The sequence below is a fragment of the Excalfactoria chinensis genome, chromosome 18, assembly GCF_039878825.1.
Source record: "Excalfactoria chinensis isolate bCotChi1 chromosome 18, bCotChi1.hap2, whole genome shotgun sequence".
NCBI lineage: Eukaryota > Metazoa > Chordata > Aves > Galliformes > Phasianidae > Excalfactoria > Excalfactoria chinensis.
Window position 1 is genome coordinate 15,979 of NC_092842.1, and position 18,876 is coordinate 34,854.

Here is an 18,876-nt window from a genome sequence, read left to right on the forward strand (position 1 = left end):
CAAATCCCAGAGAGCCAAAGGCAAATGGAAGCAGAACGCCCACAGAAAGCCCCCAAAAAAGAAAAGCAAAGCGAGCAGCCAACAATAACAGAAGGGCAAAAACAAGAGAACAGCAAAGGGAAAGCACAAGGGAAAGTCAGGGCAAAGAGATAGTGGTATGAAACACTAAGAACAGAGGCCAAAGGGAAGGCAGCGCAGGAGGCCAAATGGAAACACCAAAAGAACACTGCAGGAACACTAAACAGGGGGGCACGGTGCAAGAGAACATTGCAGGGAACATCAAGATGGAATGCAAGGCCCAAAAAGGCACAGCAGGGAACATCAAGATAGGAGGCAAAGCCCAAAAGGGCACAGCAAGGAACAGTAAAACAGGTCAAGGCCCAAAAGGGCACTGCAAGAAGCATAAATGTGGGGACAAGGCCCAAAAGGGCACTGCAAAGAACACTAAAACAAAGCACAAGGCCCAAAAGGGCACTGCAAAGAACACTAAAACAGAGCACAAGGCCCAAAAGGGCACTGCAAGAAGCATAAATGTGGGGACAAGGCCCAAAAGGGCACTGCAAGAACCACTGAGATGGAGAGCATGGCCTCCAAGGCTGCAGTGAACAAAAGAATGGGATATAAGGCACTAAAGAAAGCTGCAAGGGACTCTGATATGGGAGGGAAGACCCAAGAGAATACAGGAGAGAACACCAAAACAGAAAACAAACCTAACAGAATGCTGAAAAGAACAGCAAAACTGAAAACAAAGAGAACACTGCAGGAAATACATGAGCAGTGACAAAGTGCAAAAGCAAACAGAATGCAGAAGGACGAGAGCAGACAGCCCGTAGGGCACCCCAAAAGTGCAGAAAGGAGCTCTGGAACTCTACCTTAAGTCACAATATAGAACAGATAAAACACAGTCAGTGTGTGCTGCTCTTACCTGCTGGGCTGAGAGTTACCCCTCAGCAAAGCTGGTTCTGCGAGGTTCCAGGCAATGCAGGTTTCTGTTCCTCGCTGTTCTCATCGGGAGCCGCGCATCTCTCGGGGCTCTGCTGGCACCTGTTGAGCACAATACTGCAATGAAGGCACTGCCCAGATCTGCAGGTACCACACTTGTTCATAATGCTTCTTACCTGCAGCAATAGGGCTGGGAACACAAAAGTAGAATGCTGAGGTACTCAACCACATTTGTACCTCTGTGTTCTCTGATCGCTGCTCATTATACACAGCCCTCGCCTTTGCTTTGGGAGGGAGGGATGGAGGAAGCGACGCCAGCCCTGCTGGTTCCCTCCTTGTCCCGCGCTGTGAGTGACATCCACCTTTAGATGTCCTAAGGACCTGAAAACCAGGACTCTGTGGATCCTGATGAGACGCGTCACAGAGCGAGGAGGTAATTCAGTGCTGCAGTCACCGAGCTGCTCTCAGTGCTGTGTGAGAAGTGGTGGCAGTCAGGTGCGGTCCTGGTGAGCTGAAACACGGCCAACATCGCACTCCTGTTTAGGAAGCGTAGAAGGGATGATGATGGGAACTGCTGACCCGCCAGTCTCGCTGCTGTGCTGAGAACGACCACCGAGCAGATCCTCCTAGAAGAGAGCCAGGGCACGTGGAAACTGGATGTGATGTGGGAGAACCGGCGTGGCTTCACCGAGGGCAAATCCTGCTTGACCGACCTGGTGGCCTTCTGTGACGGTGTCAGTGCAGGGATGGAAGGGGAATAAAGAGCTGCTGATATTATCCAGCTGGAACTCAGCAAGGCCTCTGACGTGGGAGCCCACAGCATCCTCGGCTCCAAATGAGGAAGACACCAACTGGATGGGTGGACTTTGGATGCATGACCAACTCGCTGTACAACCAAGTCCAGACAACGGCGGCCAAAGGCTCCACGTCCAGATGGAGATGATGAAGATGGTGATGATGGAGATGATGACGATGATGACAACTGCAGCGACGAGCGGTGTGCCACAGCAATCACAGCTGTAGGAGATACTCTGCAATACATAATCATAGAATCATATGATGGCCTGCGCTGAGAAGGATCATTAACTATCATCTCCTTCCAACCCCCCTGCTATGGCTAAAATAACCAAGCACCACAGCAGGCTACACGCAGCCTAAACAGCTCCAAGGATGGGACAGACCAACTTGTGCCCCCTGTTCCACCCCGCTTCCTTCACCCCCAAAGCCCTGAAATAAAGAAAGGATGGGAAATGGCTCACCCAGCTCTCCAAAGGAAGCGGATTCCAGACACAAATGCTGCTCCTTCTTCCCATCCTTAAACGCAGCCAAGAACCACAAAAAGTGGAAATCTAAAACCCAGTAATAAAGAAGGAATTTCTTACCGCACTGCAAAGCCCAACACTCACTGTGCAGCCCAAAGGAAAGGCTCTCCAAGCAGAGACAAGGCCCATACCGCATCCAGCAAGAAAGAGCAAACACTCATTGGAATGCTCTCTTGGAGGCACCGCACGGAGCTGATGCTGCCCCCTGCCCTGCACAGCCCTTAAATGTGGCTCAAGGAGGGGGGTGGAGCCAGGCTGGGCCCAATCAGCTTCCAGCCCTGAACTGCTCCCACCTGTGCTCACTGGCTGCCCACGCCCCCCAGCAGGAAAACAATCAGGCTGTTACGTAACAGCTGCAATCAATACTAAAGACATATACTATAGTATAGACAATACTATAGACAATACTAGACAATACTATAGACAATACTAAAGTCATAACCAGCCAACAATCACATCTACCTGTAAAGAAAGGGGGGTGCATCAGTAGATGAGAAATGACGGCACGTAGATTCCGTCAGGGGGGTGACATGCGGGTGATGCAGGGGGTGATGCGGGGGGCGATGCCGGGGGGGACGTTGGGGTGCTGCAATAGAAATGCTGAGTCATGCAGGAAGCCATGATTGGGGGCAGACATGGCAGCAGAGCACAGCTGAAGGCAATGCACCTGATTGGCTGCAGGGCGGACCCTGGCTCCGCCCCCTCTCAATCCTCATATAAGGGCTGCCAGTGGAAGGGAGAATGTTTTTGTTGCAGCTCCTTCTGCCGGAAGCTCTGCCCACATTGAGGAGCTCCTCTTCTCTGTTCTGCCTTCGTAGCTGCTGTGTGTGACCGTTACCTGCCGTGCTGTGCTCCTGGACTGCGCTTCTCTGCCAGTGCTGCTGCATTGCCTGTTCTATTACTGCACTACAGCAGGTAAGGCCTTGCTCTGAGACTGCACTGATGGTGTGGGGTGAGAATGTGGGGCAGAGACAATGTGAGAGTTGATGGGAGTGAGTGACACTGTGGGGCAATGAGGGAGAGTGAGACGGTGGAGTGATGTTGACTTAGTGTTGGAAGGCCAGCAAGGACTGAAGGGGGAACTTTGCTGGACTGACCCGGAGGACTGATGTTCCTGAAGTGACCCGTAAGGCTGATAGGGCCGCCATAGGGCCGTAATGCTGTGCTGATGCTGTAGATAAATAGCAGGCATGGGAAGTTGGAGCTGTCACTGGGACGAGACACTGAGCTGATGTTTGGCACTGAAGCTGTGTGTAGATCTGGAGGCATCGTTGGTGTTACACAGCAAGGAGCCGTGCTGGATTGACGCTGTAAGGGACGCTGTGTGGCAATGCTGAGAGCTCATGGAGGGGGAATCGGGTACAGAGTTAGTAGAGAATTAGAACAAGGGAATGATTACGGTCAGAGGCAGAGAATGATGACAATGAGAGGCAGCAAAATAGAAGAGAAATGAGGCAGAGAATTGCTAGAATGAGTGAGGGAGAAGAACTGTACCTGGTGGCAAGGAATGGTTGGACAAGGAGAGGAAAGAACGGTAACACAACGAGAAGCAACCAGGGATGCCAGAATAAGAGGCAGACAGTCATTACAACAAGAGGCAGCTAATTAGTACACAATGAGAGGCAGAGAGCTACGACATTTGTGGGCAGAGCGCTGATAGAAAATGCTGGGCAGTGAGGGGTGCCCAGGGATGGACAGACAGAATGGTTGGACACTGAGTGGAATGAACGGGGAGAGAATGAGACAGAACGACTGGACAATGAGTGGCACTGAATGGGGAGAGAATGAGACACGGAAAATGGTTGGACAGTGAGGGGCAGGGAATGGGTACAGACTGAAACACAAAGAACGATTGGACAAGGAGCAGCAGGGAACTGTGACAGAGTGACACGCAGAAAATGATTGGACAGTGAATGGCAATGAATGCGGAAAGAACGTTCATAAACCCCATAGGATCCCCTAAGACCCCATAGGGCCCCATTAAACCCCATAGAGAGCCCAGAGAAGCCCCAAATGATATCATAAGACCCCATATGCCCACATTAGACCCCATAGATACCCCACATAGACCCATAAGACTCCATAAGCCTCATTGAACCTTATAGACACCATATAGGACATTGACAGCAGCAATCTGAATCTCCCTTTGCTTTGCAGCCCTATTAACAGCAATGAGAGCAACAACCTGGTGGACACAACGCAGATCTGCAATGGAGGAGCAACAGCAGCAATAAAGAACTGAATGGAACCACGGGGGAACAGAAACGAACTTGGGGGGCAGAATATGATGGCTGGACATGGGGGCAGAATGTGATAGCGGCACTTATGGGGCACAACATATAGGCTGGACTTGGGGGGCGCGATGATTAGGCTGTACTTGGGGGCTCGATGCATAGGCTGTACTTGGGGGGCACGATGCATAGGCTGTACTTGGGGGGCAGAAGAGAATGGCAGCACTTAGGGGTCTCAACGCATAGGCTGTACTTGGGGGGCAAAAGAGGATGGTGGCACTTGGGGGGTGCAACGCTTAGGCTGTACTTGGAGGGAAGAAGAAGATGGCAGCAATTAGGGGTCTCGACGCATAGGCTGTACTTGGGGGGAAGAAGAGGATGGCAGCAATTAGGGGTCTCAACGCATAGGCTGTACTTGGGGGGAAGAAGAGATGGTTGTACTTGGGGGGCGCGACGCATAGGCTGTACTTGGGGGGTTTGATGCATAGGCTGTACTTGGGGGGTGTGATGCATAGGCTGTACTTGGGGGGTGCAATGCATAGGCTGTACTTGGGGGGCAGAAGAGAATGGCAGCACTTAGGGGTCTCAATGCATAGGCTGTACTTGGGGGGTGCGATACATAGGCTGTACTTGGGGGGCTCGATGCATAGGCTGTACTTGGGGGGCAGAAGAGGATGGCAGCAATTACAGGGCGCGATGCTTAGGCTGTACTTGGGGGGCGCAATGCATAGGCTGTACTTGGGGGGCAGAAGAGACTGGCAGCACTTAGGGGTCTAAACACATAGGCTGTACTTGGGGGGCAAAAGAAGATGGTAGCACTTGGGGGGCGCGACGCTTAGGCTGTATTTGGGGGGAAGAAGAGGATGGCAGCAATTAGGGGTCTCAACGCATAGGCTGTACTTGGGAGACAGAAGAGGATGGCAGCACTTATGGGGTTTCAACGCATAGGCTGTACTTGGGGGGAAGAAGAGGATGGCAGCAACTATGGGGCACAACGTATAGGCTGTACTTGGGGGACAGAAGAGAATGGCAGCAATTAGGGGTTTCAACACGTAGGCTGTACTTGGGGGGAAGAAGAGGATGGCAGCAATTAGGGGGCGCAACGTATAGGCTGTACTTGGGGGGCTCGATGCATAGGCTGTACTAGGGGGGCGCAATGCATAGGCTGTACTTCGGGGGCGTGATGCATAGGCTGTACTTGGGGGGCAGAAGAGGATGGCAGCACTTAGGGGTCTCAACGCATAGGCTGTACTTGGGGTCCAGAAGAGGATGGCTGGACTTGGGCAGCAGAAGAGGAAGGCGGCAGTTAGGGGGTGCAATCCTTAGGCTATACTTGGGGGGCACAATGCATAGGCTGTAGTTGGGGGGCAGAAGGCAATGGCTGCCATTGGGGGCAGCAAGAAGGGCACTGCACTCAGCATTCAGCACTGCAGTGCAGCAATGAGCTCTGGCTCATGAGCTCAAGTCCCACTAAGGAACAGATCCAACACAGTCAGTGTGTGCTGCTCTTACCTGCAGGGCAGGCAATTCCCGCTCAGCAAAGTTGAGTTCCGAGGCGTTCCAGGCAATGCAGGTTTCTGTTCCTCGCTGTTCTCATCGGGAGCCGCGCATCTCTCGGGGCTCTGCTGGCACCTGTTGGACACGACACGGCAATGAAGGCGCTGCCCACATCTGCAGGTACCGCACTGTGAACAATGCTGTTACCTGCAGCAATAGGGCTGGGAACACAAGCAGGCACTGAGTGAGTAACATGGATGGAGGCTGATTGATTAGCAATGGAGTCTGATTAGCAATGGAGTCTTATTTATTGGCAATGGAGTCTTATTTATTAGCCATGGAGTCTTATTTATTGGCAATGGAGTCTTATTTAATGGCATTAGATTCTTATTTATTGGCAATGGAGTCTTATTTATTGGCAATGGAGTCTTATTTATTGGCAATGGAGTCTTATTTATTGGCAATGGTGTCTTAATTATTAGGAGTGGAGTCTTTTTAGCAATGGATTGTTATTTATTGGCAATGGAGTCTTCGATATTAGCAATGGTATTTTTTTAATTAGCAATGGAGTCTTATTCATTGGTCATAGGGTCTTAATTACTGGGAATGGTGTCTTAATTATAAGCAATGGAGTCTTTTTCACTGGCAATATAGTATTATTATTGGCAATGGAGTCTTAATTGTTGGCAATGGAGTCTTATTAATTAGCAATGGATTCTTATTTATTGGCCTTGGAGTTCTATTTATTGGCAATGGAGTTCAATTTCTTGGCAATGGAGACTCATTAATTGGCAGTGGAGCCTTACTTATTCACAATGGAATCTCATTATTACCAATGGAGATTTATTGATTAGGAATTGAATCTTATTTATTGTCAATGGAGTCTTATTTATTAGCAATGGAGTCTTATTTATTAGCAATATAGTCTTCCTTTGCAATGGAGTCTTATTTATTGGCAGTGGAGTCTTATTTATTGGCAATGGAGTCATAGTAATTAGCTAAGGAGTCTAATTAGCAGTGGATTCTTATTTATTGGAAATAGACTCTTACTTATTAGCAATGGAGTTTAATTTATTGGCAATGGATACTAATTAGCAATGGAGTCTTATTTATTGGGAATGGACTCTTATTTATTGGCAATGGAGTCTTATTATTAACACTGGAGCTTTACTAGCTCTAAAGCGGAATTAGTATTTGACGGAGCATTATTAATTAGCAATTGGCCATTATTATTATGATGGAGGTGATGATGATGGAGATAGATGATCCTACCGCACACAATGGGGTCCTTCAGGCACGGGATGATCCTACCGCACACAATGGGGTCCTGCAGGCAATAAGATGATCCTGCAGCCAATCGGTGACTGGTGTTTCATTGTGCACACAGATGCTGAGCTGACACACATGGATGCGGAGCGGCAACAATCTGGACTCAGTGGAGGAATCCAACGTGCAGCATGTGAGGATGGAAAGCAGGGAGGATTAATAAAGGCATCAGCACTGCAATAGGAACAACAGGATGGATATGGGGTATAAGGGATATATATATATACACACACACATATACACACATCAAACCCCATTAATACCCCATAACTCCCCATTACACCCCTTACGGACCCCATCAATTCCCATAGTCTCTATGTACCCCCCATACGGATCCCCAATAAACCCCATAGGACCCCCTTAGACCCCAGAGGTCCTCATTAAAGCCCATCGATGCCCCATATGACCCCGTTAGACCCCATAGGTCCTCATTAAGCACCATAGAGACCTAATATACGCCCCATAGGATCCCCTAAGACCCTATAGGGCCCCATTAAACCCCATAGAGAGCCCATAGAAGCCCCAAATGATATCATAAGACACCATACGCCCACATTAGACCCCATAGATACCCCACATAGGCCCCATAGGATTCCATAAGACTCCGTAAGCCCCATTAAACCTTATAGGTATCATATAGGACATTCACAGCAGCAATCTGAATCTCCCTTTGCTTTGCAGCCCTATTAACAGCAATGGGAGCAACAACCTGGGGGACACAACGCAGAACTGCAATGGAGGAGCAACAGCAGCAATAAAGAACTGAATGGAACCACGGGGGAACAGAAACGAACTTGGGGGGCAGAATATGATGGATGGACCTGGGGGCAGAATGTGATGGCGGCACTTATGGGGCGCAACATATAGGCTGGACTTGGGGGGCGCGATGCTTAGGCTGTACTTGGGGGGCGCAATGCATAGGCTGTACTTGGGGGGCAGAAGAGAATGGCAGCACTTAGGGGTCTCAATGCATAGGCTGTACTTGGGGGGCAGAAGAGGATGGCAGCACTTAGGGGTCTCAACGCTTAGGCTGTACTTGGAGGGAAGAAGAGGATGGCAGCAATTAGGGGTCTCAACGCATAGGCTGTACTTGGGGGGCAGAATAGGATGGCAGCAATTAGGGAGCGCGATGCTTAGGCTATACTTGGGGGGTGTGATGCATAGGCTGTAATTGCGGGGCACGATGCATAGGCTGTACTTGGGGGGCGCAATGCATAGGCTGTACTTGGGGGGCACGATGCATAGGCTGTACTTGGGGGGCAGAAGAGAATGGCAGCACTTAGGGGTCTCAACGCATAGGCTGTAATTGGGGGGCAAAAGAGGATGGTGGCACTTGGGGGGCGCAACGCTTAGGCTGTACTTGGGGGGAAGAACAGGATGGCAGCAATTAGGGGTCTCAACGCTTAGGCTGTACTTGGGGGGAAGAAGAGGGTGGCAGCAATTAGGGGGCACGACGTATAGGCTGTACTTGGGGGGCTCGATGCATAGGCTGTAATTGCGGGGCGCGATGCATAGGCTGTAATTGGGGGGCGCGATGCATAGGCTGTACTTGGGGGGCGCTATGCATAGGCTGTAATTGGGGGGCGCGATGCATAGGCTGTACTTGGGGGGCGCTATGCATAGGCTGTACTTGGGGGGCAGAAGAGAATGGCAGCACTGAGGGGTCTCAACGCATAGGCTGTACTTGGGGGGCAGAAGAGGATGGCGGCTTTTAGAGGTGCGACGCTTAGGCTGTACTTGGGGGGCAGAAGAGGATGGCTGCACTTAGGGGTCTCAGCGCTTAGGCTGTACTTGGGGGGCAGAAGAGGATGGTGGCACTTGGGGGGGGCGCAATGCTTAGGCTGTACTTGGAGGGCAGAAAAAGATGGCAGCATTTGGAGGTGCGACGCATAGGCTGTACTTGGGGGGCAGAAGAGGATGGCAGCACTTAGGGGTCTCAACGCTTAGGCTGTACTTGGGGGGAAGAAGAGGATGGCAGCAATTAGGGGGCGCGATGCATAGGCTGTACTTGGGGGGCTCGATGCATAGGCTGTACTTGGGGGGCAGAAGAGGATGGCAGCACTTAGGGGTCTCAACGCTTAGGCTGTACTTGGGGGGAAGAAGAGGATGGCAGCAATTAGGGGGCGCAATGCATAGGCTGTAATTGGGGGGAAGAAGAGGATGGCAGCAATTAGGGGGCGCGATGCATAGGCTGTACTTGGGGGGGCTCGATGCATAGGCTGTACTTGGGGGGCAGAAGAGGATGGCAGCAATTACGGGGCGCGATGCTTAGGCTGTACTTGGGGGGCAGAAGAGAATGGCAGCACTTAGGGGTCTCAACGCATAGGCTGTACTTGGGGGGCAGAAGAGGATGGTGGCACTTGGGGGGCGCAACGCTTAGGCTGTACTTGGGGGGAAGAACAGGATGGCAGCAATTAGGGGTCTCAGCGCTTAGGCTGTACTTTGGGGGAAGAAGAGGATGGCAGCAATTAGGGGGCGCGACATATAGGCTGTAATTGGGGGGCTCGATGCATAGGCTGTAATTGCGGGGCGCGATGCATAGGCTGTAACTGGGGGGCTCGATGCATAGGCTGTACTTGGGGGTAGAAGAGGATGGCTGGACTTGGGCAGCAGAAGAGGAAGGTGGCACTTAGGGGGTGCAATCCTTAGGCTGTACTTGGGGGGCACAATGCATAGGCTGTAGATGTGGGGCAGAAGGCAATGGCTGCCATTGGCGGCAGCAAGAAGGGCACTGCACTCAGCATTCAGCACTGAAGTGCAGCAATGAGCTCTGGCTCATGAGCTCAAGTCCCACTAAGGAACAGATCCAACACAGTCAGTGTGTGCTGCTCTTACCTGCAGGGCAGGCAATTCCCGCTCAGCAAAGTTGAGTTCCGAGGCGTTCCAGGCAATGCAGGTTTCTGTTCCTCGCTGTTCTCATCGGGAGCCGCGCATCTCTCGGGGCTCTGCTGGCACCTGTTGGACACGACACGGCAATGAAGGCGCTGCCCACATCTGCAGGTACCACACTGTGAACAATGCTGTTACCTGCAGCAATAGGGCTGGGAACACAAGCAGGCACTGAGTGAGTAACATGGATGGAGGCTGATTGATTGGCAATGGAGTCTGCATTATTAGCAATGGAATCTAATTAGCAATGGAGTCTTATTTATTGGCAATGGAGTCTTATTTATTAGCCATGGAGTCTTATTTATTGGCAAAGGAGTCTTATTTAATGGCAATAGATTCTTATTTATTGGCAATGGAGTCTTATTTATTACCAATGCAGGCAAATTAGCAATTGAGTCTTATTAATTGGCAGTGGAGTCTAATTAGCAATGGAGTCTTATTTATTGTCAATGCAGTCTTACTTATTGTCAATGGAGTCTTAGTTATTAGCAATGGTGTCTTATTAATTAGCAACAGACTTTTATTTATTGTCAATGGAGTCTTAGTTACTGGCAGTAGAGTCTTATTTATTGGCAGTGGAGTCTTATTTATTAGAAATGGAGTCTTATGTATTATCAATGGGGTCCGATTAATTGGCAATGGAGTCTTAATTATTGGCAATGGTGTCTTAATTATTAGGAATGGAATGTTATTTATTATCAATGGAGTCTTATTAATTGGCAATATAGTATTATTATTAGCAATGGAGTCTTATTTATTGACAGTAGAGTCTAATTAGCAATGGAGTCTTATTTATTGGCTATGGAGTCTTAACTATTGGCTATGGAGTCTTATTTATAGGCAATGGAGTCTTAATTATTGGCAATGGAGTCTTAATTATTGGCAATGGAGTCTTAATTATTGGCTATGGAGTCTTAATTATTGGCAATGGAGTCTTAATTATTGGCAATGGAGTCTTAATTATTGGCAATGGAGTCTTATTTATTGGCTATGGAGTCTTATTTATTGGCTATGGAGTCTTACGTATTAGCAATGGAGTCTCGGACATTGGCAGTGGAGTCTTATTTATTAGCAGTGAAGTGTTATTTATGGGCAATGGATTCTAATTAGCAAAGGAGTCTTATTTATGAGCTATGGAGTCTTATTTATTAGAAATGTTGTCTTATTTACTGGATATGGAGTCTTATTTATTGAATATGGAGTTATATTTATGGGCAGTGGAGTCTTATTATTAGCTACGCAGCATTATTAATTAGCAATGGAATCTTAGTAACAAAGGAGTATAATTAGCAATGGAGTATTATTTATTAGCAATATAGTCTTATGTATTGGCAATGGAATCTTATTTATTAACAATGGACTCTTATTTACTGGTAATTGAGTCTCATTTATAGGCAATGGATACTTCTTTATTAGCAATGGAATCTTATTTATTAGCAAACGAGTCTTATTTATATGCAATGGAATCTTATTTATTTGCAATGCAGACTTACATATTAGCAATGAACTCTTATTTATCAGCAACGGAGTCTTAATTATAAGCAATGCAGTCTTATTTATTGGCAGGAATGGAGTGTTATTTATTAGCAATGGAGTTTTATTAATTGGCAATGTAGTATTATTATTGGCAATGGAGTCTTATTTATTGACAGTAGAGTCTAATTAGCAATGGAGTCTTATTTATTGGCTATGGAGTCTTAACTATTGGCTATGGAGTCTTATTTATTGGCAATGGGGTCTTAATTATTAGCAATGAGGTCTTATTTATTCGCAACGGAGTCTAATTAGCAATGGAGCCTTATTATTAGCAATGCAGACTTTTATATTGGCTATGGAGTCTTATTTATTGGCAATGGAGTCTTATTTATTGGCAATGGAATCTTATTTATTGGCTATGGAGTCTTAATTATTGGCTATGGAGTCTTAATTATTGGCAATAGGGTCTTAATTTATTAGCAAACGAGTCTTATTTATTAGGAATGGAATCTTATTAATTTGCAATGCAGACTTACATATTAGCAATGAACTCTTATTTATCAGAAATGGAGTCTTAATTATAAGCAATGCAGTCTTATTTATTGGCAGCGGAGTCTAATAAGGAATGGAGTCTTAATTGTTGTCAAACGAGTCTAAATTGTTGGCAATGGAGTCTTATTAATTAGCAATGGAGTCTTATTTATTGGCCTTGGAGTTCTATTTATTGGCAATGGAGTTCAATTTCTTGGCAATGGAGACTCATTAATTGGCAGTGGAGCCTTACTTATTCACAATGGAATCTCATTATTACCAATGGAGATTTATTGATTAGGAATTGAATCTTATTTATTGTCAATGGAGTCTTATTTATTAGCAATGGAGTCTTATTTATTAGCAATATAGTCTTCCTTTGCAATGGAGTCTTATTTATTGGCAGTGGAGTCTTATTTATTGGCAATGGAGTCATAGTAATTAGCTAAGGAGTCTAATTAGCAGTGGATTCTTATTTATTGGAAATAGACTCTTACTTATTAGCAATGGAGTTTAATTTATTGGCAATGGATACTAATTAGCAATGGAGTCTTATTTATTGGGAATGGACTCTTATTTATTGGCAATGGAGTCTTATTATTAACACTGGAGCTTTACTAGCTCTAAAGCGGAATTAGTATTTGACGGAGCATTATTAATTAGCAATTGGCCATTATTATTATGATGGAGGTGATGATGATGGAGATAGATGATCCTACCGCACACAATGGGGTCCTTCAGGCACGGGATGATCCTACCGCACACAATGGGGTCCTGCAGGCAATAAGATGATCCTGCAGCCAATCGGTGACTGGTGTTTCATTGTGCACACAGATGCTGAGCTGACACACATGGATGCGGAGCGGCAACAATCTGGACTCAGTGGAGGAATCCAACGTGCAGCATGTGAGGATGGAAAGCAGGGAGGATTAATAAAGGCATCAGCACTGCAATAGGAACAACAGGATGGATATGGGGTATAAGGGATATATATATATACACACACACATATACACACATCAAACCCCATTAATACCCCATAACTCCCCATTACACCCCTTACGGACCCCATCAATTCCCATAGTCTCTATGTACCCCCCATACGGATCCCCAATAAACCCCATAGGACCCCCTTAGACCCCAGAGGTCCTCATTAAAGCCCATCGATGCCCCATATGACCCCGTTAGACCCCATAGGTCCTCATTAAGCACCATAGAGACCTAATATATGCCCCATAGGATCCCCTAAGACCCTATAGGGCCCCATTAAACCCCATAGAGAGCCCATAGAAGCCCCAAATGATATCATAAGACCCCATACGCCCACATTAGACCCCATAGATACCCCACATAGGCCCCATAGGATTCCATAAGACTCCGTAAGCCCCATTAAACCTTATAGGTATCATATAGGACATTCACAGCAGCAATCTGAATCTCCCTTTGCTTTGCAGCCCTATTAACAGCAATGGGAGCAACAACCTGGGGGACACAACGCAGAACTGCAATGGAGGAGCAACAGCAGCAATAAAGAACTGAATGGAACCACGGGGGAACAGAAACGAACTTGGGGGGCAGAATATGATGGATGGACCTGGGGGCAGAATGTGATGGCGGCACTTATGGGGCACAACATATAGGCTGGACTTGGGGGGCGCGATGCTTAGGCTGTACTTGGGGGGCGCAATGCATAGGCTGTACTTGGGGGGCAGAAGAGAATGGCAACACTTAGGGGTCTCAATGCATAGGCTGTACTTGGGGGGCAGAAGAGGATGGCAGCACTTAGGGGTCTCAACGCTTAGGCTGTACTTGGAGGGAAGAACAGGATGGCAGCAATTAGGGGTCTCAGCACTTAGGCTGTACTTTGGGGGAAGAAGAGGATGGCAGCAATTAGGGGTCTCAACGCATAGGCTGTACTTGGGGGGCAGAATAGGATGGCAGCAATTAGGGGGCGCGATGCTTAGGCTATACTTGGGGGGTGTGATGCATAGGCTGTAATTGCGGGGCGCGATGCTTAGGCTGTACTTGGGGGGCGCAATGCATAGGCTGTACTTGGGGGGCACGATGCATAGGCTGTACTTGGGGGGCAGAAGAGAATGGCAGCACTTAGGGGTCTCAACGCATAGGCTGTAATTGGGGGGCAAAAGAGGATGGTGGCACTTGGGGGGCGCGACGCTTAGGCTGTACTTGGGGGGAAGAACAGGATGGCAGCAATTAGGGGTCTCAACGCTTAGACTGTACTTGGGGGGAAGAAGAGGGTGGCAGCAATTAGGGGGCGCGACGTATAGGCTGTACTTGGGGGGCTCGATGCATAGGCTGTAATTGCGTGGCGCGATGCATAGGCTGTAATTGGGGGGCGCGATGCATAGGCTGTACTTGGGGGGCGCTATGCATAGGCTGTACTTGGGGGGCAGAAGAGAATGGCAGCACTGAGGGTTCTCAACGCATAGGCTGTACTTGGGGGACAGAAGAGGATGGTGGCTTTTAGAGGTGCGAAGCTTAGGCTGTACTTGGGGGGCAGAAGAGGATGGCGGCTTTTAGAGGTGCGACGCTTAGGCTGTACTTGTTGGGCAGAAGAGGATGGCTGCACTTAGGGGTCTCAACGCTTAGGCTGTACTTGGGGGGCAGAAGAGGATGGTGGCACTTGGGGGGCGCAATGCTTAGGCTGTACATGGGGGGCAGAAAAAGATGGCAGCATTTGGAGGTGCGACGCATAGGCTGTACTTGGGGTGCAGAAGAGGATGGCAGCACTTAGGGGTCTCAACGCTTAGGCTGTACTTGGGGGGAAGAAGAGGATGGCAGCAATTAGGGGGCGCGATGCATAGGCTGTACTTGGGGGGCTCGATGCATAAGCTGTACTTGGGGGGCGCAATGCATAGGCTGTAATTGGGGGGCAGAAGAGAATGGCAGCACTTAGGGGTCTCAAAGCATAGGCTGTACTTGGGGGGCGCAATGCATAGGCTGTACTTGGGGGGCACGATGCATAGGCTGTACTTGGGGGGCAGAAGAGAATGGCAGCACTTAGGGGTCTCAACGCATAGGCTGTAATTGGGGGGCAAAAGAAGATGGTGACACTTGGTGGGCGCGACGCTTAGGCTGTACTTGGGGGGAAGAACAGGATGGCAGCAATTAGGGGTCTCAATGCTTAGGCTGTACTTGGGGGGAAGAAGAGGGTGGCAGCAATTAGGGGGCGCGACGTATAGGCTGTAATTGGGGGGCTCGATGCATAGGCTGTAATTGCGGGGCGCGATGCATAGGCTGTAATTGGGGGGCGCGATGCATAGGCTGTACTTGGGGGGCGCTATGCATAGGCTGTACTTGGGGGGCAGAAGAGAATGGCAGCACTGAGGGGTCTCAACGCATAGGCTGTACTTGGGGGGCAGAAGAGGATGGCGGCTTTTAGAGGTGCGACGCTTAGGCTGTACTTGCGGGGCAGAAGAGGATGGCTGCACTTAGGGGTCTCAACGCTTAAGCTGTACTTGGGGGGCAGAAGAGGATGGCTGGACTTGGGCAGCAGAAGAGGATGGTGGCACTTAGGGGGCGCATTGCATAGGCTGTACTTGGGGGGCAGAAGAGGATGGCTGGACTTGGGCAGCAGAGGAGGAAGGCGGCACTTAGGGGGTGCAATGCTTAGGCTGTACTTGGGGGGCACAATGCATAGGCTGTAGTTGGGGGGCAGAAGGCAATGGCTGCCATTGGGGGCAGCAAGAAGGGCACTGCACTCAGCATTCAGCACTGAAGTGCAGCAATGAGCTCTGGCTCATGAGCTCAAGTCCCACTAAGGAACAGATCCAACACAGTCAGTGTGTGCTGCTCTTACCTGCAGGGCAGGCAATTCCCGCTCAGCAAAGTTGAGTTCCGAGGCGTTCCAGGCAATGCAGGTTTCTGTTCCTCGCTGTTCTCATCGGGAGCCGCGCATCTCTCGGGGCTCTGCTGGCACCTGTTGGACACGACACGGCAATGAAGGCGCTGCCCACATCTGCAGGTACCACACTGTGAACAATGCTGTTACCTGCAGCAATAGGGCTGGGAACACAAGCAGGCACTGAGTGAGTAACATGGATGGAGGCTGATTGATTGGCAATGGAGTCTGCATTATTAGCAATGGAGTCTAATTAGCAATGGAGTCTTATTTATTGGCAATGGAGTCTTATTTATTAGCCATGGAGTCTTATTTATTGGCAAAGGAGTCTTATTTAATGGCAATAGATTCTTTTTTATTGGCAAAGGAGTCTTATTTATTACCAATGCAGGCAAATTAGCAATTGAGTCTTATTAATTGGCAGTGGAGTCTAATTAGCAATGGAGTCTTATTTATTGTCAATGCAGTCTTACTTATTGTCAATGGAGTCTTAGTTATTAGCAATGGTGTCTTATTAATTAGCAACAGACTTTTATTTATTGTCAATGGAGTCTTAGTTACTGGCAGTAGAGTCTTATTTATTGGCAGTGGAGTCTTATTTATTAGAAATGGAGTCTTATGTATTATCAATGGGGTCCGATTAATTGGCAATGGAGTCTTAATTATTGGCAATGGTGTCTTAATTATTAGGAATGGAATGTTATTTATTATCAATGGAGTCTTATTAATTGGCAATATAGTATTATTATTAGCAATGGAGTCTTATTTATTGACAGTAGAGTCTAATTAGCAATGGAGTCTTATTTATTGGCTATGGAGTCTTAACTATTGGCTATGGAGTCTTATTTATAGGCAATGGAGTCTTAATTATTGGCAATGGAGTCTTAATTATTGGCAATGGAGTCTTAATTATTGGCTATGGAGTCTTAATTATTGGCAATGGAGTCTTAATTATTGGCAATGGAGTCTTAATTATTGGCAATGGAGTCTTATTTATTGGCTATGGAGTCTTATTTATTGGCTATGGAGTCTTACGTATTAGCAATGGAGTCTCGGACATTGGCAGTGGAGTCTTATTTATTAGCAGTGAAGTGTTATTTATGGGCAATGGATTCTAATTAGCAAAGGAGTCTTATTTATGAGCTATGGAGTCTTATTTATTAGAAATGTTGTCTTATTTACTGGATATGGAGTCTTATTTATTGAATATGGAGTTATATTTATGGGCAGTGGAGTCTTATTATTAGCTACGCAGCATTATTAATTAGCAATGGAATCTTAGTAACAAAGGAGTATAATTAGCAATGGAGTATTATTTATTAGCAATATAGTCTTATGTATTGGCAATGGAATCTTATTTATTAACAATGGACTCTTATTTACTGGTAATTGAGTCTCATTTATAGGCAATGGATACTTCTTTATTAGCAATGGAGTCTTATTCATTGGCAATGGAGACTTATTTATATGCAATGGATTCTTATTTATTAGCAATGGAGTCTAATTAGCAATGGAGTCTTATATATTACCAAAGGAGTCTTATTTATTGCCAATGGAGTCTTATTAATTGGTAATAGGGTCTTAATTATTGGGAATGGTGTCTTAATTATTCACAATGTAGTCTTTTTCATTGGCAATATAGTATTATTATTGGCAATGGAGTCTTATTTCTTGGCAATAAAGTCTATTTATTGGCAATGGAGTTTTCTTTATTAGCTATGGAGTCTTTCTACTTAGCAATGGAGTCTTATTTATTAGCAGTGGAGTCTTATTTATTAGCAGTGGAGTCTTATTTATTGGCAATAGCCTCTTAATTTATTAGCAAATGAGTCTTAATTATTAACAATGGAGTCTTATGTATTAGCAAACGAGTCTTATTTATTAGGAATGGAATCTTATTTATTTGCAATGCAGACTTACATATTAGCAATGAACTCTTATTTATCAGCAATGGAGTCTTAATTATAAGCAATGCAGTCTTATTTATTGGCAGCGGAGTCTAATGAGGAATGGAGTCTTAATTGTTGTCAAACGAGTCTAAATTGTTGGCAATGGAGTCTTATTAATTAGCAATGGAGTCTTATTTATTGGCCTTGGAGTTCTATTTATTGGCAATGGAGTTCAATTTCTTGGCAATGGATATTCATTAATTGGCAGTGGAGCCTTACTTATTCACAATGGAATCTCATTATTACCAATGGAGACTTATTTATTAGGAAGTGAATCTTAATTATTGTCAATGCAGTCTTAGTTATTAGCAATGCAGTCTTAGTTATTAGCAATGGAGTCTTATTTATTAGCAATATAGTCTTCCTTTGCAATGGAGTCTTATTTATTGGCAGTGGAGTCTTATTTATTGGTAATGGTGTCATAGTAATTAGCTAAGGAGTCTAATTAGCAGTGGATTCTTATTTATTGGAAATAGACTCTTACTTATTAGCAATGGAGTTTCATTTATTGGCAATGGATACTAATTAGCAATGGAGTCTTATTTATTGGGAATGGAGTCTTATTATTAGCACTGGAACTTTACTAGCTCTAAAGCGGAATTAGTATTTGACGGAGCATTATTAATTAGCAATTGGCCATTATTATTATGATGGAGGTGATGATGATGGAGATAGATGATCCTACCGCACACAATGGGGTCCTTCAGGCACGGGATGATCCTACCGCACACAATGGGGTCCTGCAGGCAATAAGATGATCCTGCAGCCAATCGGTGACTGGTGTTTCATTGTGCACACAGATGCTGAGCTGACACACATGGATGCGGAGCGGCGACAATCTGGAATCAGTG

At 46.9% G+C, this 18,876-nt stretch overlaps 1 protein-coding gene across 2 annotated transcripts; it reads right to left on the minus strand.

Moving 5' to 3' along the window:
* Positions 1-965: 965 nt before the first annotated feature.
* On the minus strand, positions 966-13,132 carry LOC140260484 (uncharacterized). Of its 2 annotated transcripts, XM_072352898.1 has the most exons (8): positions 12,973-13,132; positions 10,154-10,273; positions 6,008-6,127; positions 3,362-3,597; positions 2,202-2,291; positions 1,656-1,973; positions 1,119-1,568; positions 966-1,044 (listed from the first exon to the last, which is right to left on the minus strand). In XM_072352898.1, the coding sequence occupies exons 1-6, from the start codon at positions 13,065-13,067 to the stop codon at positions 1,954-1,956; spliced, it is 681 nt and encodes a 226-aa protein (XP_072208999.1). In that variant the 5' UTR covers positions 13,068-13,132; the 3' UTR covers positions 966-1,044; positions 1,119-1,568; positions 1,656-1,953. The 2 variants fall into 2 exon arrangements, 1 of the variants encoding a protein (XP_072208999.1); XR_011905553.1 differs by lacking the exons at positions 966-1,044; positions 3,362-3,597; positions 10,154-10,273; positions 12,973-13,132 and having other exon boundaries at positions 1,123-1,973; positions 6,008-6,128.
* Positions 13,133-18,876: the final 5,744 nt, after the last annotated feature.

Bases quoted from the DNA above. Each gene is read 5' to 3' on its own strand.
- LOC140260484 (XM_072352898.1), bottom strand. From the start codon at position 13,067: ATGTGTGTCAGCTCAGCATCTGTGTGCACAATGAAACACCAGTCACCG. The intron at 6,128-10,153 runs GTAAGAGCAGCA...CGTGTCCAACAG, and splicing joins GGGAATTGCCTGCCCTGCAG to GTGCCAGCAGAGCCCCGAGA. The intron at 3,598-6,007 runs GTAAGAGCAGCA...ATGAGCTCTCAG, and splicing joins GGGAATTGCCTGCCCTGCAG to CATTGCCACACAGCGTCCCT.